Source organism: Rattus rattus, chromosome 16 (assembly GCF_011064425.1).
Source record: "Rattus rattus isolate New Zealand chromosome 16, Rrattus_CSIRO_v1, whole genome shotgun sequence".
Classification (NCBI taxonomy): Eukaryota; Metazoa; Chordata; class Mammalia; order Rodentia; family Muridae; genus Rattus; species Rattus rattus.
This window is the reverse complement of record NC_046169.1, coordinates 44,240,039-44,260,546: the sequence shown is the minus strand read 5'-3', so window position 1 is coordinate 44,260,546 and position 20,508 is coordinate 44,240,039. Positions and strand designations below refer to the sequence as shown.

The 20,508-nt window shown below is 51.7% G+C and overlaps 3 protein-coding genes across 10 annotated transcripts in view; 2 read left to right on the top strand and 1 right to left on the bottom strand.

Annotated features, from left to right (window-relative positions):
* The first annotated feature begins 113 nt into the window (after positions 1–113).
* Positions 114–2,985, top strand: Plcxd1 (phosphatidylinositol specific phospholipase C X domain containing 1). The gene is made up of 6 exons (XM_032886801.1): positions 114–193; positions 836–972; positions 1,257–1,385; positions 1,541–1,696; positions 1,831–2,014; positions 2,511–2,985. The coding sequence occupies exons 1-6, from the start codon at positions 115–117 to the stop codon at positions 2,747–2,749; spliced, it is 924 nt and encodes a 307-aa protein (XP_032742692.1). The 5' UTR covers position 114; the 3' UTR covers positions 2,750–2,985.
* Positions 2,986–3,095: 110 nt separating this feature from the next.
* Positions 3,096–7,083, bottom strand: Gtpbp6 (GTP binding protein 6 (putative)). Its single transcript, XM_032886371.1, has 10 exons — positions 6,674–7,083; positions 5,722–5,859; positions 5,290–5,360; positions 5,074–5,204; positions 4,774–4,844; positions 4,284–4,442; positions 3,921–4,129; positions 3,610–3,758; positions 3,354–3,506; positions 3,096–3,277 (listed from the first exon to the last, which is right to left on the bottom strand). Exons 1-10 carry the CDS (start codon positions 7,047–7,049, stop codon positions 3,127–3,129), a joined length of 1,608 nt encoding a protein of 535 aa, XP_032742262.1. The 5' UTR covers positions 7,050–7,083; the 3' UTR covers positions 3,096–3,126.
* Znf605 (zinc finger protein 605) overlaps positions 6,942–20,508 on the top strand; it is a 31,409-nt gene continuing 17,842 nt past the window's right edge. For 4 of the 8 annotated variants that reach the window (XR_004385984.1, XR_004385983.1, XM_032886370.1 and 1 more), the window contains exons 1-2: positions 17,977–18,032; positions 18,652–18,806. Coding sequence is in view for 5 of the 8 variants with exons in the window: in XM_032886365.1 (XP_032742256.1) it covers positions 18,789–18,806 (18 nt within the window). In the remaining 3 variants the exon portion in view is untranslated. Of the gene's footprint in view, positions 7,054–7,118; positions 7,244–17,976; positions 18,033–18,280; positions 18,482–18,651; positions 18,807–20,508 lie in introns of those variants that run through there. The other 4 variants (XM_032886368.1, XM_032886366.1, XM_032886367.1 and 1 more) reach the window with 4 other exon arrangements.

Below are 20,508 nucleotides of genomic sequence, written 5' to 3'. Positions count from 1 at the left end.
CGGCCCTGCCCTGTCCCACCCAACACCTCGACCCCACTCCCCGACCCCTCAGGGTGCCGCGCCCCTCACTCACTGCGCCCCCCACCCCCCTTCCCCGCCGTAGTTGCAGCCCCCATGGGAGACCAGGCGGACTGGATGTCGCAGCTGTGCCCGCGGCTGTGGGACGTCCCATTGCACCACCTGTCCATCCCAGGTGAGTGCGGGGCCCGCCTTCTCAGACTGGGAGGGGGCTTCCGTGGGGAAGCTGTCAATCACTGTCAGTGGCTCTGTCAGGCTGGGGGGACCGCCCACTGGCTGGGGGGTGACAGGGCTGGGGGGAACAGGGGCTGGGGTGACTGGAGCTGGGGAGCGGGGCTGGGGTGACAGGGGCTGGGGTGTCAGGGGCCGGGGGTGACAGGGAATGGGAGTGACAAGGGCTAGAGGAGGGGGGCTGAGGTGACAGAGCCTGGGGGTGACAGGGCCTGGGGGGGTGACAGGGCTGGAGGAAGGGGCTGGGGGTGACAGGCGCTGGGGGAGTGACAGGGGCTGGGGGAGCGGGTCTGGGGTGTCAGGGGCCGGGGGTGACAGGGAATGGGAGTGACAAGGGCTAGAGGAGGGGGGCTGGAGGTGACAGAGCCTGGGGGTGACAGGGCCTGGGGGTGACAGGGGCTGGAGGAAGGGGGCTGGGGGGTGACAGGCGCTGGGGGAGTGGCAGGGGCCGGGGGTTAACAGGGGCTTTAAGCCCCGCCCCTTCCAACCTGTCAGTCACAGGGGACCCTGACCCGCTCCGGGCTCCGGCGGGGAGTAGGGAGCGGGGCATGGCCGATGACGTGGTGATGACCGTGCATGTCCCCAGGGAGCCACGACACGATGACGTACTGCCTGAACCGTAAGTCTCCGATCTCCCGCGCACGCTCGCGGCTGCTGCACTTGCTGGGCCGGGTCCTGCCATTCCTCACCGGGCCCGCGGTGATGAAATGGGCGGTGACGCAGGTGAGGGCGTGTGCATGCGTGTGCGCGCGTGTGTGCTTGTGTGCATGTGTGTGCGTGTGTGTGCGTGTGTGTGCGTGTGTGTGCGTGTGTGTGCGTGTGTGTGTGTGTGTGTGTGTGCGCGCGCGCGCGAGGGCGAGTCTGAGGGCGGGGTAAGGGTGGGCCTGGTGACGTGTGGGGGCGGGGTTAGGGCCCGGTGATGTAACTCCGTGGGCGGGGCTAGAGTCCTGGTGAAACACTCCCCCCACCACAAATCCCGTGCTCGGCTGTCCACCCCGACCCTGCAGACCCTGGACGTGACGCGGCAGCTGGATGCAGGTGTGAGGTACCTGGACCTGCGGATCGCGCATGCGCCGGGGGGCTCCGCACGGAACCTGTGCTTTGTGCACATGATGTACACGAAGGCGCTGGTGGAGGTCCGGGCCGAAGTGGGTGTGGGGGTGGCGGTGGGCGGGGCACTGGTTGGTAGGGGAGGAAGCATGGAGGGTAGGAGGGGTCCGGTGGACACCGGTCCCGCCCGGCTTAGTCCCTGGTGACCCGACCCCTGACCCGGCCCGCCCCGCCCCCCCAGGACACCCTCACCGAGGTAGCCGAGTGGCTGCAGCTGCACCCACGCGAGGTGGTCATCGTGGCCTGCAGGGACTTCGAGGGGATGACGCGCGAGATGCACGACTACCTCGTGGGCTGCATCGTGAACATTTTCGGGGACACGCTGTGTCCCAGAGGGGTGAGGAGGCGGGGCCTCCGCTGCGTGGGGCGGGGTGGGGGATGGGGCGGGGCGGGGCGGAGCTGGTCCTTGGCTGGCGTGGTGAGAGGGGCGAGACCCTTACCCTGGCCCTCACCCCCTGCCCCTCCACCCAGGAAGTCCCCACCCTGGGGCAGCTGTGGGCGCGCGAGCAGCAGGTCCTTGTGTCGTACGAGGACGAGGCCACGGTCAGCCGCCATGATGAGCTGTGGCCCGCGATCCCATACTGGTGGGGCAACGCGGTGAAGACCGATGCGCTGTTGCAGTTCCTGGAGACCAAGAAGGGCCATGGACGCCCAGGTGACGTCACTTGGGGAGGTCGTGGTGACGTCTTAGGTACAGGGTAACGTCACTCTGAAACAGGGACTTCAGTGCTGTCATCGTGGGGGATGGGGACAACAGTGATGTCATGGGAGTAGGAATGTTAGTGACATTACAGGATGGTGGTGATGTCACGGGGACCAGTGACACATGGGATACGGTTCAGTGTGACATCATGTGGGGCAATGGTGATGGCTTATGGGATACGGGGAAGTGCAGTGATGAGGTATCATGCAATGAGGCAGGCGTCTGGCAGGGGATGAGGGCAGACATCGGCGTGGGCGTGAATGGTGCCCGTGGGGATCGGGAGGGCACCGGACAGGTGCACTAGGTGTCATCCTGACACCACAACTACCATCCCTGATGATGTCATCAGTCACAAAGGGAGGGGACGAGGTGTCTGCTGTGTTTATGTGGCTGTGTGGTGTGGTTTTCCCTGTGACATCATCCACATAACATGGCGTCACAACCCTAGGTGGCCTGTTCGTTGCTGGCATCAACGTCACCGAGAACTTGTGCTATGTCCTCCTGCACCCGGGGGACTCCCTGGAGGAGATGACGCGGCGTAGCGTCCCGCTCACCACCCAGTGGGTGCGCGCGCAGCAGCCGGGGCAGCGCCCTCACTGCACCAACATCATCGCGGGCGACTTCGTGGGTGCAGATGGCTTCGTAAGCGACGTCATTAGCTTGAACCAGAAACTAGTGTCTCCCTAACCTCCACGCCCCCAAGTCAAGCGTCACCACTTCCAGTAACTTGGTGCAGGACAGGGGCCCCGAATGTTCCACTGTGCTGCAGGACGCACGGCGGCCACTTCCGACTGCGTCACTTCTGTGCGCATCGCCAGAGGCTCAGTCCTCCGCTGATTAAGGGATTTCCAAGTAACGCACACGTGCGGTTATTTTTGTGGTCTCTGGTAGCCCACGTTAGACCCTGGCCATGGAAAATCTGTGACTTCCCCCCTTCGCCCCACCTAAGCTTCCACAGGAAGCTCTGTCGCCCCCCCCCCCCCGTCACTGAGCACAGCACTTTCCCACGTGACACGGACACCACCCAGGCAGGCAAGGGGAACACAACCGGCTTTAATGAACTGTCAGTCAGTGTGGGGGTCAGAAGTGATGTCAGTGGGGAACAGCTTCTGGAACCGGCCATAGGCGGCCTGGGTGATGACGACGGTCACGTGAGCCGCACCGCCCTCCGGAAGCTCCTGCACCTGCTGCACCACGGCCTCCTTGTAGAGCCACCTGCACACAGGAGAACCAGGCGCGAGGCATGCTGGAAAGCGGTGCGGGCGCGGGTGGGCCCCCACGCATGACTCACCCAAGCTGGGGTCCCCCGAGGCGCACGCGTATCGTGAGCAGCTGCCTGCCCGTGGCGCGCAGCACTGACGCCTCCAGGGCCGCCTTCAGCTCGTCCAGCCCACGCCCTGAGACTGCAGATACTGCCAGGGCTCCAGAGCATGGCGTGGTGTGCCTGCCGGGGTGGGGTTAAGGAGTCACATGTGGGGTGGGCCCGGAGATCGGTGTGGGCCACCACCCTACCCACCGCACCACGCTACCCACTGCAGCATGCTCACCCAGGCACCAGGTCCACCTTGCTGTGAACCTCCACGGCAGACTCCAGCAGTGCAGGGCGCAGACCCAGGCCCCGCAGTGTGGACAGGACAGTGGCTTTCTGCAGTTCTGCGTCAGGATGGCTCACATCGGTCACGTGCACCAGGACGTCCTGGGTGGGGTGTGACCAGGGGTCATAAAGGGGTATGGTCAGGGGTCAGAGGTGGAAGGTAAGCGAGAGAACAGTGGTCGCAGACAGGCCTGGAAGCGGGGACACCCCACACCGCTGAGCACTGCGCAGGGGTCAGGCTCTAACCACTGGACTGACACGCACCGAGTAGGCCACATCCTCCAGCGTGGCAGAGAAGGCGTGGATCAGGCTGTGCGGCAGCTGGGACAGGAAGCCAATGGTGTCCATGTACAGGACACGAAGGCGCGAGGGCAGCCGCCCCTCGTGCACCGTGACATCGAGCGTTGCGAACGGCTGGTCCTGTGGCTGTAGAGTGGCCTCGCCCGTCAGGGCCCGGATGAGCGTGGTCTTCCCTAGAGGCGCGGGCGAGACCATGGCTCCTTTGGCCTCCCCGCAGCGCCTTGCCCACCCGGAGCGCAACGCCATGCACACAGGCCACGCCCACCCCGCCCTGGCAGCACCTTGCTCACACCACGCCCACCCAGAGCAGCGCCCCTTGGTCCTCACCGCAGTTGGTGTACCCCACCACGGACACCACGGGGAACTCGCGCCGCACCCGCTCCTTCCGCATCAGCCTCCGCTTGTCCCGCAGCCGCTCGAGGACACGGCGGAGCCGCAGCTCCCGGTCTCTGAGCGCACGCGCCCGCAGTTCCGAGAACGACTCACCTGGGAGGGCAAGGGATGCTTGTGGGGTGCGGGGTATGGGGGATGCGGGGTGGGGAGGAGCCGGGGCACACATCCGCGGATCCTCCCGCGAGAGTCACACCGACGGCCCTACACACAGCCCTGAGCTCGGAGCAGACTCCGTGTGCATAGATGCACTCGGGGGTCAGGAGGAGTCATGGAAGGGTCAGGGGTCACATGGACTCACCATACCTTGCAATGTCCCTCGTGCCCCCTCTCCCGCTGTGATCTCAGGGCTCAGTAACGTGCTCCGCCCACCCCCAACCCCACCCCGTCTCCCCACCGTCTCCCTGTCATCCGCCCCGGGGCTTACCTGACCCCATGATGTACCGGGAGCCCCAGCCTTGCTGATCCTGCTGCTCAGAGTCCCCGCTCACGGAGGACCTGGGGGAAGACGAACGGGAGCACTCGTGCCTCAGCGTCCGGGGTGTGTTCAGCGGAAACGCGAGAGGAAACTTGGAGACCCCCGCAGCATCCACAGACATGCGAGGGTGCGCGGGGAGGGCTGCGGGGAGCACCACAAACACTGCAGCACCCACAGACGCGCTAGGACCGCAGATGGTGAAAACACGAGTGGAGGACGTGCGGGGGGGGGACAGACAGCACGGCGCACCTGAGGAGCGGAATCTCGGCCAGCGCCAGCTGCATCCGGGCCTCCCTGGTGCGCGCGTTGCAGCGGAAGATGTGAAGCACCAAGGTGAATCTGTCGAACACGCGCAAGCCCCACGCGGTCTCCAGCTCCTTCTGAGGAGACGGGGGTCATACGGGGATCAGTCACGGGGTCACGTGGTATCATGGGTCACGTGGGGAGCAGAGAACACGCGGGAACCTGGGTCTGTGGCGTCATCCTCTCCACGTTCAGGAAAACCGATGTGATATCCTGGCATCCCCTGATCTTCTCTGGAGCACAGGGAGTGGCCGTCAGGGGTCAGAAGTGGGGGAGGCGGTGTGTCCTGGGAGGCGACATCTACACCCGCCTGGGTAGAGGCAGCAGACACGCACTCGCACACACACGCGCGCGCACGCACACACACACACACACACACACACACACACACACACACGCACGGGCGCTCAGCAGCAATGGTGAAATACTGCTCACCTGTCACATACATACACACACACACCTGTCACGCATGCACACGGAGGCGCGCCCAGCAGCCAAGAGTGTAGTACCGCTCACCTGTCACACACACATTCACCTGTCACTCACACACACGCACGGAGGCACGCCCAGCAGCAAGGGTGTAGTACCACTCACCTGTCAGGTCCCGGAAGTTGCCCTTGCCGAACACCTGCCTGCTGCCAGGCGCTGCGCTGGACACCACCAGGGTCCGCGCGACCGACCATCCCGGGAGCGCGCGCACGAGCGCGGCTGCCTCTGCCACCTGCCACTCCGCTGCGGGGACACACGGGTCCCGCGGTCAAGAGCCGGGCAGGGAGGACCCGGAACGCTGCTGGCGCGGAGGTTAGGTCCGGGATGGAAGCGAGCCCACGCCAGGCCCGCCTCCTCCCCCCACCCTACGCCCCCACCCTGCGGCTCACACCACGCCCCCAAACAGCTCGCCCTGCGGAACTCCAATGTTCGACTGACTAGGGCAAGGCACCGAACGTCAAGGGCACGCCCCCACCGTCCGAAGTTTCCCCCCAGACTCCGCCTACAATTTAAAGAAAGCCCCGCCCCAGAGCAGCCCCTAAATCTCACGCACACCTTACCCACACACAACCCGGAGCACACGCAGCCCCACCTATGGAGTAGCCCCAGGTACCATCCCACTCTCAGCCAGATCGCGCCCCCTCAAACTCCCCAGACTCCGACTCCACGCTCAGAGTAGCCACGATCCCCAGCCAATCCGACTTTCCACAGTGCGTACCCCATGCCGATGTCCATCAGATCACCCCAGTGCTCCTCCCTCGGCTTGTCCTTGTTTTGGATCCGCTCCTCCCAGACCTCCACCCGCCTGTCAGTCTGACCCGTAGCTCCTCCCTTCCGCTCTCAGTACCCACTTCGGTCCTCTCTGCAATCTCTTCCGGCCGCGGCGCTCTGATGCCTCCATCGTTTCCGGCCCCGCCCTCAGGCGGCACCGCCGCCCCGGTTCCTTCCCGTCAGCCCTCCGTCCGGCGGCCTCCCGATAGCACCGCGCGTTTCCGCCTTCAGGTCCCCGCCCCTTCCGGCTTCCCTACTCTGTCTCCACTCTCGCCATACCGGTTACCTGTGCTGCGAGGCGTTTTTCCGGCCGGGCGTTTGACGTCAGGATGCAGGACGCACACGCGCTGTGCGTCAAAGGGCAGGAGGGGCGGTACGCGGAGCAACTCATCCTCCTCCTCTTCGTCCTCACGTGGATCCTCCCGGCCTCCGCCTCGCACGGGCCCGTCTGATGCCCACACGCTCCCCAATGCCCGGCTCCCGGCGCTGACAGCGCGGACGGGACGTGGCAGGGTCCCCGCGAGGCTCAGAGCGTGTTGGACACGCCGCACACGCAGGAGCCAGATGCCCGGGAGCGCGGCGACGCGAGGGAACAGCATGGCGCGTGCGCGCGCACCGGGGTGGGTGAAGCAGTGACAGACAAGAAGGACAGCACGGCGCATGAGCGTACGTGAAGGGCTCCGTGCGGCGGGACAAAACCGTGCTAGCGCGCAGCGTAGAACCAGGCGGGGGGCGGGGTCAGAGAGAAAGGCCAGCGAGGGGCGGGGCCGGAAGGACAGTGCTCCTCCCCTCAGTGGCCGCTTCTGAGCTTGGCTCCTGATTGACAGGAGGCAGAGCCCCGTGTTGTCACTAGCGGGTAAGTGTGGCCTTAAGGAGGGGGTGTGGTCTCACTGAGGGGGCATGGTCTGTGCTGTAAGTCAAGTTGCTCCTTTATCGTGATGTCACGTGTGTTATCTCCTGGACACCGGGGTCAGTACACCTGTCACATACCTGGGATTATCCACTATAGCCGGGACGAGCACCCACGTGTGTCCTGAGTACTACACATGGAGGGGTGGTTCATAACCCGGAAAAGCGTCGGCTGGGAGAAAAGAGCCCCGGTCGGTGCTGTGACGTCACCCCCGAGCTCCCGCACTGGGCTGTGGGCCCATGAACGGTGGAAGGGAGGTCCCTTAGCTTCGACCTCACCCTCGAACCCCTGACTGCGCAGCCCACTGTGTTTCACAGACGAGAGTCTGCGCAGCTCACTATTATCCTGGAGCACTATTATCCTGTGTGTGTGATGCTCCATCGCCAGTGTCCACGAGATCACGAGACCCTGCTTCGGCGAGTGCCCGGGTCTTCCGCCCCTCAGTTCTGTTGTGATCTATTACCCCTCAGTGGCCTCGCCCCATGTCAGTCTATCCTAGCTTTGAAGGTTCACAGCCGGGTCCACAGGCCCTGTCTCTCATCGCTCAGCCCCGCCCACACCTGAGCCCCACCCCCTGCCTGTCATCGTTCAGCCCCGCCCACAACCCAGCTCCACCCCCCCACCCCTGTCACTGCTCAGCCCAGCCCTCTGCTCTACAGCCGCCCCCTCACCCTGCCTGTCACCGGCCAGCCCCGCCCCCACGGCCCGCCCCTTCACACCTTCCCAGTCACAGCTCAGCCCGGTCCCCTCATCCTGCCTGTCATCGCTCAGTCCCGCCCTCACAGCCCACCTCTTCACACCTTGCCTGTCACCGGCCAGCCCCCCCCGCAATGCAGCCCCACCCCCTACCTGTCACCGTTCGGCCCTGTCCTCTCATTTACAGTACCCCCCCTCACCATTCCCTGTGCTCAGCCCCTGTCTTGGGGCCAGAGATACTGAGCTAAAACGATTTTATCCTAACGTTTACTTTCCTTGCTCTGTTCTCTGTTCCCTCTTCCGTCGGTAAATTACAAAATCGACAGATGAGGAAATGGTTTTGTGTATTCTTGAGCCAACAAAATGGTTCAATAGGTCAAGGTGCCTCCCACCAAGTCTCTAAATTTGTGTTCAAGCCCGGGGACCTACATTTTTGAGGGTGAAGGCAACTCTCATAGTTTGTTTCTGACCTGTACCGGCATATTTTCCCAAGCACACATTCCTCCCCTGGTAGATAAGAAAATGTAATTGAATAAAATAACACTTCTGTTTTCTAGACTTTAAAGTGAAAATAAGGGTTTTTGTGATTTAGTAAATATTCATTTTGCTGCACATACTATTGTAATGGAGCTATTAATATAACAGTACGGTATTCAGTACGGTGGTTTTGCATTTTCTAGAAGCTGTGTACAGACAAGGCTAAAATGCAATTTCACATTCAACACCACAAACATCATCTAAAATTAAAGCGTTCCATACTTCTACCAGGTTTTTGACAAAATTCTTCTCTGCGTTTATCCAAGCAACTCTCCATTGGTGTGGGAAGTGTAAAGCTTGTTTTCACATTTCATGGCCACAGTGTTCTGACCATTTCATGATTTACACATAACCTGGACTCAACTCATGAGTCAGGTTCTCCTCATACCCAAAATTGTTAAGAGTTTATCTGATACCGAAGAAGTCAATCTTTCGAGATTCAGGGAATACTTGAGTGTGTGAATTTTGCTCAGCTCCTGAGTCTTAGGATTCTCCATCTTCCATGTAGAACAGAATTTTCAGTTCTAAGGAAATTACAATAACCTGGCAGGATACGTGACTGCCAAAGGTACAACTGGTTTTTCTTCATCTCTCATCTTCATCTCACTTCATCAGTGGCACAGTTCTCTGAGATAGATCCCTAGGCCAGAGCTGTCCTGCATCCTCCATGCCCACTTTGAATGAGTTTGCCTTTGGTTCTTTTATTCTTTGGAGGTTGTTCTGTAGATTCCGTTCCTCAAACTCTATGTTGTCTCCTTTTCTGTATCCCCACTGAAAATCATGGAGATTAACTTACATTTTTTCTTTTGTGGGAGTAGCACTGGAGATAAGAAGTCTCATTTCTTTTTATATTTCAGAGTTAAGGGACACTTTTGATTACCATCTGAGGATATTTGTACCAGTGCTAATCAGCAGTGTGGTTTTGTTTCACTGCCTGAATTGGGACAATGTCTACCTTTCTTTTCTTTCTTTTTTTTTTCTTTTCTTTTTTTTTCGGAGCTGGGGACCAAACCCAGGGCCTTGCGCTTGCTAGGCAAGGCAAGTGCTCTACCACTGAGCTAAATCCCCAACCCCTACCTTTATTTTCTTAATATTTTATGCATGAGTACACTGTAGCTGTCTTCAGACACACCAGAAGAAGACATCAGATCCCATTACAGATGGTTGTGACCCACCATGTGGTTGCTGGGATTTGAACTCAGGAGCTCTGGAAGAGCAGTCAGTGCTCTTAACCTCTGAGCCATCTCTCCAGCCCCAGTGGTGCATTTCTAAAGGACATAAGTTTAATTCCCAGCACCCACATGGGAATTCACAACAGTTTTAGGAGGATCCAACACCCTCTCTCTGGCCTCTGTAGGCACTAAACATGCACATGGTGCACAAGCATGAGACAGAACTAATCCACATGAAATAAACAAATTTTAAAATAAAGTTTTAAAAATTAATATTCAGGTCAGTGAGACAATACAACACAAAAGGACATTGCTGATGACATCATCTTACGGAAACAAGTATGTTGTGGTACCCGAGGTAGGGTGGGGTGTGGGGTGGGTTCCGGAAGTGAAGCCCACCTCTAGTCCCTGGCACATTTGTGCCAGTGGATCTCTGGGAAATGTAGTTCTACATGGACACATCCTCTAATGGGCCACATCGACTCTGCAGCTATCAGGTCTGCAGTAAGCATGAGTGAAGCGAGTGACAGATGATATGGTCCTGTGGGGAGCAAAGCCTGTGTCCATCCTGGTCTTTGGCAAACTCGAAGAACGTTCAGGATCTGATTGAAGCCAGCACGGATGCCTTGGACAGGCTTGGTGCGCATGCGCAGAAGGGCGTTAGGGGGCGTCCTGGTTTTGGAGAGGATTAAGGTGAGTTGTGGCCTGGAACATTCTGAGGGATTGCGGCCAAACACCTGGTAGGAGGTTGGGGGAGGTGGCTGGGGGTGAGAATGGGGGTTGGGAGTGGGGGGATGAGGGAAGATGGGGGTGTCATCGCTGATGCTGCACCCTGTCAGGGAGAGTGACTTGATTCATTGATGGAGAAGCGTCTGAATATCAGATCATTCAGGCCTGAGAAAGTAGGTGTCGGTGCCAGGTACATGAAGGGCTAGTGGGATTCCCCAGACAAGCCCTTGTGGGGTTGGGGAGGGGGGACTTGCTTTCTAGGTTTGTAAACCTATGAGATCTGGACGGCATCCATGTGCGATCTTTTTGTTGGTGAAGACAGTGATGATCAGTCATTTGGATGCCAGTGAATTATGAGGCTTGGGAGGTTGATTTACAAAATTCTGTTGTGTTGTGGGTTTCCTTGACTGGAAAACACGTAATTGTGAGGACATTAGGACCCTGTCTTCCTGAGAAACAGCAGAAATTATGAAACTTTTCACCGTTTGGATTCTAGGAGATGCTCTCTGTAAAGAATTATCATCGGAGTACAATAGTGCTTAGTTAGGTCTGGCTGTGCTCCTTTGTTAGCAATAACAAACCTGAAAGTGATGCTCTCCATTCCATTCTTGTCTCAGAAAATTATCTTCACTACCCACCTATCAGTCCCAATGAAAAGATTTTTAAGCAAACTGAATAAGTTTTCCTTCTTTCTCCAGTTTTTTTAATCTTGTGCTGCACACAAACTCTCCCTAAGCAGAGAAATATTCCTATTTGTTCTCCATCACAGACTTTAATCACACTTGGCTATACTCAGTTCTTTATACAAGTTTTAGTTCTTTTAAAAGAAAATCTAAGGGGTCGGGGATTTAGCTCAGTGGTAGAGCGCTTGCCTAAGAAGCGCAAGGCCCTGGGTTCGGGCCCCAGCTCCGAAAAAAAAAACCAAAAAAAAAAAAAAAAGAAAATCTAAGCTGACAGTGCATGCTTTTCATCCCTGCTCTTGGGAGGCAGAGTCAAGCAGATCTCTGAGTTTGTGGCCAGCCTGGTCTACAGAGTGAGTTCCGGGACAGCCAGGGATAACTAGAGCTAATCCTGTTAAAATAAACTAAAAGAAAGGAGGAAAGATAGAGGGAGGAAGGTAGGAAGATAGAAAGAAGGACAGGAAGGAAGGAAATAAAGAGGAAAGAAAATCCAGCTGGGCATGTGACCCACGCCTTCTGTCCCAGTTACCTCCTTGACTATATAGTTTAAAGCCACCATAGCCTACTGGAGACTGTATCAGAAAAGGGAAAAAAAAGATAAAAAAGAAAAGCTCCTAGGACCACATTGGCCTTCAGGTCTTCTCTTCTACAGGTTCCCTGTTATCAAATTTATCCCTAAGCATGTCCAACCCCATCCCTCTAGAGGTCTCTCTTTGTGACTGATCTTCTCACGGCCTTATTACCACAAGCTGCCTCTTTTGTGGAGAATTCTTCTTCTTTTCCTTTAAACCCTAATAGGTTTATTCATTTAGAAATATTTATATTAGTATTTGCCTGCATATATCCACAGATTCTGAAGAGGGCACTGGAATGGGTTGGGGATTTAGCTCAGTGGAAGAGTGCTTGCCTAGCAAGCGCAAGGCCCTGGATTCGGTCCCCAGCTCTGGAAAAAAAAAAAAAAAAAAAGAGGGCACCGGGTCCCCTGAAATGGGAATAGAGGATGGTTGTGACTACCATGTGCGCGCTGGGGACTCAACCCAGGTGCTCTGCCAGAACAGAGCGTCCTCTAAACCCCTGAGGCACTGCTTCAGCTCCAGAAAAATGGAGATGAGATTTCAGTCACAGTCTTCTCTGTATTGAGGCACAAAGATTGAGACACAAAGGTAAGTCAGAAGCCTCTTGCTCTGATCTTGCTCAGTCTAACTTTCCGATGTTGTCACCCACACTGTGTCTTCTTACCTGGACTATCAGAGTCTGGTCATTGGAAATTAAGGCTTTACTGTGGCCTGCTTCGACATTAGTAGTTTGATAGTCAGTCTGCTGTCATGCTAACCAGCTGAACACTCTCTACAGGTATAGTTTGTAAGTCTAGAACACGTTGCACTTGCCAATATTGTTATATAAAGTAGAATTTTTGTTTTTCTTATCTACAAGTTTGTAAAGTAGGAGTTTTCCTTTTTTATCTTGGCATTTCCTTGGGGGTTATTCTTAGGAAGAAAATATCCCTGGATGATCCATACCTGTAAAGTCTTTGACTCTGACTTCACATCTAGTTAAATGTGACTTATACCATAACAATGAAGGAACACAACTGTAAGTACCCATGTGTATTAGAATGTCATTTTTTTTTGGAGTTTGTTATACTTACACTGAGTATTGTTTATGTTTATTTGACATGCTGATGTGACTTGCTTCAGCCTGCAATTTGCAAGTTGAGCCAGGGTTTTCTTTTTTTTTTTTTTTTTTTTTTTTTTCTTTTTTTTTTTGGAGCTGGGGGACCCGAACCCAAGGCCTTTGCGCCCTGAAGGCAAGTGCTCTACCACTGAGCTAAATCCCCAACCCCTTTTTTTTCTTTTTTAAAATAGATTTATTTATTATGTATAAGTACACTGAAGCTGACTTCAGACACACCAGAAGAGGGCATCAGATCCCATTACAGACGGCTGTGAGCCACCATGTGGTTGCTGAGATTTGAACTCAGGACCTCTGGAAGAGCAGTCAGTGCTCTTAACCACTGAGCCATCTCTCCAGCAAGAGCCAGGGTTTTTCTTTTCTTTAAGATTTATTTATGTATATATGTCCATGTAAGTGTATATCGTATGGGAGGTACATCTGGGGTTATAAGCCGTTATGAACTGCCCAGTTTGGCTGCTGAGAACTGACCTTGGATCCTTTGGAAGAGAAGCATGAACTCTTAACCAATGAGCCACCTCTCTAACTCAGAGCCATGGTTCTTAAGGATGGAATGTGACCTGGGCCTGGCCCAGATGTGGCCAGGATCAGCAAGATATGCCATGATGCCATACTCCATCTTTTTTCATACCCACCGTTTGTGACATCTAGCATGAGGCTTTAAATTATTTGAGTTCCCATCAAGAGAAAACCAAGATTTGCACATCCAAAGTAATGATATTCACTAAAATGATGTATCTGGTATCTCCACAGGCCGTTGCTTTCAGGAATAAAACAATTCCTGTGAGACAAACAAAAGGGGGACTCAAGAGTGAGAATGTATTCTTAGGTTCCAAAGATTTTCTCTCTGGAATGAAGATGATTGTAGTAGTTTGGCCCAGGGAGTGGCACTATTTGGAGGTGTGGTCTTAAAGTAGGTGTGTCACTGTGCGCATGGGCTTTAAGATCCTCATCCTAGCTGCCTGGAAGTCAGTCTTCTCCTAGCAGCCTTCAGATGAAGATGTAGAACTCTCAGCTCCTCCTGCACCATGCCTGCCTGGATGCTGCCATGCCCCTACCTTGATGATGATGGACTGAACTTCTGATTCTGTAAGACAGCCCTATTAAATGTTGTCCTTTATAAGAATGATCTTGGTCATAGTGTCTGTTCACAGCAATAAAACCCTAAGACAGAAGTTGGTACCAGGGATTAGGGTATTGCTGTGATAGGCCTGACTATGCTTTTGTTTGGAGGAATGTTGTTTGGGACTTTGGAAAGCGGTGCAATGCGTTAAGTGAGGATTAATGGTTTATCCTAGTAGGAATATGGAAGACTTTGTTGCTGAGGGTGATTGGATCTGTGGATGCTTGGATGTGGTGGTTTCAGTGGAGAAGAATTTTAGTATGTGACCAAAACTATGTTCTTGTGATAGTCTGGTGAAGAACGTGGCTGCTTTTTGCCCTTGTCTGAAGAGTCTGCCTGAGGCTAAGGTGAAGGGAGTCAAATTAATTGCATTGAAAAAAAAAGGAGGTCTTAAAACAACCCAGTTTAGACTGTGTGCTATAGAGTTTAGTCTCATGAAGAGCACTTTGATGAGGGGTACCAAGCTTAAAAAGAGCAAATACAAAATGTATGCTTGAAGTATTAAAGGGGCAGTAAGAAGTAGAATGGAATTTTATCTCCTTTGTTCTAGGAGATAAAATTAAGGGAGCAGTGACATGGAAGCAAGTTTCAGGCATGGCGGTAGAGGCAAGAAGATCTCTGAGTTCAAGGCCAGTCTGGTACAGAGTCACTTCTAAGTAGAAAAAAATAGGTCAAGGTACAGTCGTACATGCCTTTAATCCCAGCATTCAGGAGACAGAGCCATGCAGATCACTGAATTCAAGGCCAATCTACAGAGCAAGTTCCAGGACTGCCAAGCTTAGGCAGTGAAGGAGTTAGAAAACAGAAAGCTGGTGAGGATGTGATAGAATAAGGGTGGCCATGTTCCAACTCCAGCAAGCAGCAGAACTCAGCATCTTCCGCCATGTGCCTCTGACTTTAGAATCAAGAGTGGAAGGAAACTACTGGAACAATTGATGCTGCTCAGCCAGAGCTAATAAATTAGTGACGATTAAAAAGAGGCTAACATCCCTCAGGTTAAATCTTCTGGGAGGATTTCTGAGAGCACAAAGAAGGTATATTCCAAAGATAGCCAAAGTTGTACCATGTGCTTCATCTGGACTTGATAATGTGTAAGAATCACCCAGGTGGTACTGGTTTTGAAGGCATGAACACATGAATGTGTCATGAAGAACAGCTGAGGCTTGGCACTGAGAGAGGCCAGGGCATTGGTGAAGGTGCAGCCTTAGTTACAATTGATTGCCTAGGACTGAAGGGATCAGGCAAAGAATTTGAGGCTTGACACATGAAGAGAGCCTGTGAGAGGCTATTGGTGAAGCCTAGTTCCAGCAGAAGACCCCACGATATTGGAGAGACCAGTACCATGGGATGATCACCAAAAACAGTAGCAGCAATGGAGTGGATCAACCTGAGCTTAGAGCGCTACAGAGGGCAGAGCTGCAGAAGTGACCCAAGCCCTTTGATTATGTGTGGATCTCAGACATTGGAACAAGAAACTGAAATTTGAAGTTACCTTGGAGACCCCAAAAGATGGAGAGATGCCAGGGCTGTGGGAAATGTACTGAGGAAAGCTGCTCACAGGGAGGGGAACCAGCTCAGGAGAAACAAGTTTGTTGCAGTCAACAAAGATGAAAGGAGTTGGAGATCTGGACTGCTTTGATATCAGACATGGAGATGCAGAGTTTGGGAATTTACCCAGATGGTTTTTGGTCTGTTTGGTCCAGTATTTACTCACTGTGACATTTTGGAATGGTGGTATATCCTGTGATATTTAAGGTATGTGTTTTGCTTTTGACTTTAAGGGATTACAGTTTAGTGATTGAATCTCAGAGGAGACCTAGAACTTAAGATTTTTTTTTTCTTTTTTTCGGAGCTGGGGACCAAACCCAGGGCCTTGCGCTTGCTAGGCAAGTGCTCTACCACTGAGCTAGAACTTAAGATTTTTAAATATTGTTGAGACTGTGATAGACTATAGGGACTGCTGAAGTTCAGCTAAATGTATTTTCCATTATGCTGTGTCTAGGTATGGCCCCATAGACTCAGGTTTGAACAAGCCTACGGGGGCCAGGGACTGGAATATGTTTGGCCCAGGGAGTGGCATTATTTGGAGGTGTGGTCTTGAAGTAGGTGTGTTACTGTGAGCATGGGCTTTAAGACCCTCATTTTAGCTGCCTGGAAGCCAGTATTCACCTAGCAGCATTCAGATGAAGATGTAGAACTCTCAGCTCCTCCTGCACCATGCCTGCCTGGATGCTGCCATACTCCAATTAAATGTTGTCCTTATAAGAGTTGCCTTGGTCATGGTGTCTCTTCACAGCAGTAAAATCCAAAGACAATAATTAAGTCAAAGGTGAGTTATTTGTTTATATCCTACGGCAGTTTTTTCCCCCACATAGAAGTAATGAGGCATACATGAATCTGTAACTGGAAAGGCCTAAAATTAGTCTCTATATAGACGTGAATCATAATAAGAGAAAATATAAAGCTTTAATAGCTATTTAATTAGATGGTTAGTGAACAAATTTCTAAGTAGCAACCTGTAATAACTATATTTCCCGAGACTGGTTCTTACAGAATTCCTTAATATGAGCTTAGAACATGAATTTAAATAACTTGGACCATTGTATTAGAAAGTAAGACAGGCTGTTTCAGTCATCTCGGTGCCTTTGGAGGCCTGCTGGGAACAGGACTTCTAAAAAAAAAAAAAAACCAAGTATGTCTGGAAGGCTGTGGTGCAAGGCCATTTTTGCTGGCTACAAGCTAGGCCTCTGGAACCAAAGAGAGCACATGGCTCTTCTTAAAATTGAAGGCGTTGGGGGTTGGGGATTTAGCTCAGTGGTAGAGCACTTGCCTAGCAAGCGCAAAGGCCCTGGGTTCGGGTCCCCAGCTCCAAAAAAAAAAAAAAAAAAAAAAAAAAGAAAGAAAAAGAAAGAAAGAAAAAAAATTGAAGGCGTTTATGCCCAGATAAAACTGAGTTCTACTTAGACAAGAGGTGTGCTTGTGTGTACAAAGCAAAAAACAATACAGTGACTCCTGGAGGTAAACGAAATAAAACCAGAGTGATCTGGGGAAAAATAATTTGAGCCCACGGAAACAGTGGCATGGTTCGTTTCAAATTCTGAAGCAACCTTCCTGCAAAGGCCACTGGACACCGAATCTGTGATGCTATACCCATCCTGGACTTAAACTAATGGAGAGTAAATAAATAAAAGTATATTTGTGATCTTGTTTAAAAAAAAGAAAAAAGAAAGTAAGTAAGACAGGAGCCTTAAATACACATTAGTTTAGATTATGGTTTTAGAAAGGACAACTAAGTCATATAGCAGGGTGGTCTTAGAGTGTCACTTAATAGTTATAAATAGATGGACCAAGCTGAGCTTTAGGTCCCATGTGGTAAGTTTGAAAGATCCCCGTGTGACTTAGTGCAGCCATTTCTTAAGTGATATTGGAAAAGCTGTGCTGACATAGCTGTGGCCTTGTCCTGGGAGCTCCAGGAGGGGAAACATCTGCCAAGTCAGATATCCTTGGCACCGGAATAGCTGAGCTAATAAAGCTGTGTGGCCTTGTAATGACTATATATACTACAGTGTATATATATATATATATATATATATATATATATATATATATCAGCAGAAATATATATTTCTGCTGTTTGAGGCTCTTCACATCCCTCCTGCGTGAGGACAGTGTCAAGCCCCAGCGCACTGGTATCCCGAGTAAACCTCTTGTTTTTACATCAAGACTGAGTCCCGTGTGTTCGTGCGGTGGTGGGTGTCCTCAGGATTGGAGTGAGTCTCCTCAATCTGAGGGTCTTTCAGTTAAAGCAGCAAACCAAAAAAATACCGTTTCAGCTACTTAGGCTGTGTTGGGGAGGGTGGGGCTTCCGGAAGTGATTTCTGGGAGTGTGACGGTGACAGGTGAGGTAATCTCCCAGGAGCAAAGTCAACAACCTCAGAGCATTCAGGATCTGATTGGAGCCAGTACAGAGCTCTAGGACAGACTCACTGCGCATGTGCAGAGTAGCAAGGTTGGCAAGATGAAGGTTTAATTGTGATCCTGGTTTTGATCAGAATTAAAGCGAAGTATAGCCCGAGGCATTCTGAGGAACTGCAGGCAAATGCCAGGTAGGACATTGGTGCAAGAAGAGAAGGTCAGAGGCACGCGTGTGTGCACGTACACGTGTGTGTTTGCGTGTGTGTGTGTGTGTGTGTGTACTCATGCGAGCGTCTGTGTGTACATGTATGCGCATATATGCGTGTGTGTACGCGTATGCATGTGTATGTTTGCATATGTGTGTGTGCGCGCACGTGTGCATGTGTATGTTTGCATATGTGTGTACGCGCGCGCGCGTGTGTTTGTGTGTGTGCGTGCGCGCGTGCGCGCGCCTCAGGGAGCAGGTTGAGGCTTCCATTGCTGCTGCATTCCGTGGCGAGAATGATTCTATTCCTCCATTCTTTGGTGACGCCTGCGGATTAGATGATGGAGCATCTGAACATCATAGCGTTCTGGCCCGAGAGAGCAAATGCCCGGTATATAAAGGACTAGCGGGATTCCCCAGACAAGTCTTTAGAGGGTGTGAGTCCTGGGCTGCATGGATGTGTGATCTATGGGGTTTGGGGAGGTTGATTTACAAGGTTCTGTTGTAAGACTTTAAATCATTTGAGTTCTCATCAAGAGAAAACCAAGATTTATACCTCCAAATTAATGATATTTACTAACATAATGTATCTCGTTTCTCCACAGGCCACATCGCTCAGGAGTAAAACAGTTTCTGTGAGAGACAAACAAAAGGTCGATGTGTTCTTAGGTTCCAAAGATTTCTCCCTGGAATCAGGACAGAAAGACGTCATGACATATTGAGTTTCTTAATATAGCAGAAGATGATGGAATCATCCAAGGTGAGTCATTTGTTTATATCCTATGGCATGGGTTTTTTTCCACCGTATGTAGAGGTGATAAGGCTTATATGAAACTGCAACAAGAAAAGCCTAAAATTTAGACTCTAAATGGATTTGAATTATAATAGAAAATATAAAACTGTTTAATAGCCATTTTAAACAGATGGTCTAGAGAAAAAAGTCCTAAATAGCAACTCTGTAATTACTCTATTTCCTGAGATTTGAAGGTCTTCAGGCTGGAACCGCATCAGTAAGGTGAGACTATCCACAGAACTTAGTCAGACAGAAATCATAACGTACAGTGTAAGAACAGCTATGCAGTTACACCAATAGGGATCCTGCCCCGGAGTTCTTAATCTGGTCTAGATAATTTGTTTCATATGAATTTTATTTGTCTGTTATTATTTTGTCTGAGAGAGGGTCTTTTTTAGATCAAAGACCATTGCCATCATCTTTAGTAAAAGGATAACCCTTGTATCTTCATGTAGTCTTAATTCCGGGGTCATTCTGTTTTGAGAGCATACGTGAAAGAGTAGGCAAGAATTTGAGGCTAGCATGGGCTACATTATGAGCTCCTGCTAACCTGGGTTACATAGTAAGATTTTTCAAAGTGGGTAGGAGAGAAAAAAATAATTGGCATTCTGTTTTGTTTTGTTTTTTACAAAATGTATCTGAGAATTTAGCCCATACACTCACATGAAATCTACCTACTTGACTGGGAGTGGGAGCTCATGCCTTTAATTTCAGCACTCAGGAGGCAGAGGCAGATTGATCTCTGAGTTCAAGACCACCTTGTCTACAGACCTAGTTTCAGGACAGGCTACACAGAGAAACCCTGTCTTGAAAAACCAAAAAGCAGAAGAGGAGGAGGAGGAGGAGGAAGGAGGAGGAGGAGGAGGAAGAGGAGGAGGAGGAGGAGGAGGAGGGAAAGGAGGAGAAGAAGAAAAGAAAAAGAGAATTGGTTTCTATAGAAGGAATGTCTGGTTCTTCCTTCCAGCCCCACACTCCCAGAAATAAAACTCAGGCTCAAAATATATTTACAAATACCTTGGTTATATAGCTAGGCTCTACTCTGATGAGATCAAAACTTAGATAACCCAATTTTTTTTTTTTTTGGTTCTTTTTTTCGGAGCTGGGGACCGAACCCAGGGCCTTGCGCTTCCTAGGCAAGCGCTCTACCACTGAGCTAAATCCCCAACCCCAACCCAATTATTTTAACATACAGTCTGCAACATGGCTGGTGACCTATGCTCATGTACCATGCATCTGTCTGTCTCCTCGCAACTTCCCAGCAAATCTCCCTGTTCCTGCCTCTTTCCCAGAATCCCTTCTTTCTCTCTAAGATGTCCCACCTCTACTTCTTGCCTAAGTCATGAGCCATAGGCTTTTTAATTGACAGGTAAATTGCTTTTAAAGATTTATTTATTTATTATATATAAATACACTGTCGTTGTCTTCAGACACAGCAGAAGAGGGCATCGGATCCCATTAACAATGGTTGTGAGCCACCATGTGGTGGCTGGAAATTGAACTCAGGACCTCTGGAAGAGCGGTCAGTGCTCTTAACCGCTGAGCCATCTCTCCAGCCCATCTTCTTAAATCTTAAACAACTTAGGCTTGAGTGAGATTATGACTATCCATTCTTCAACTCCAAGAGACCCAAGAAGGAATAAATATTACCCGAGTATGCAGGAAGCTCAGA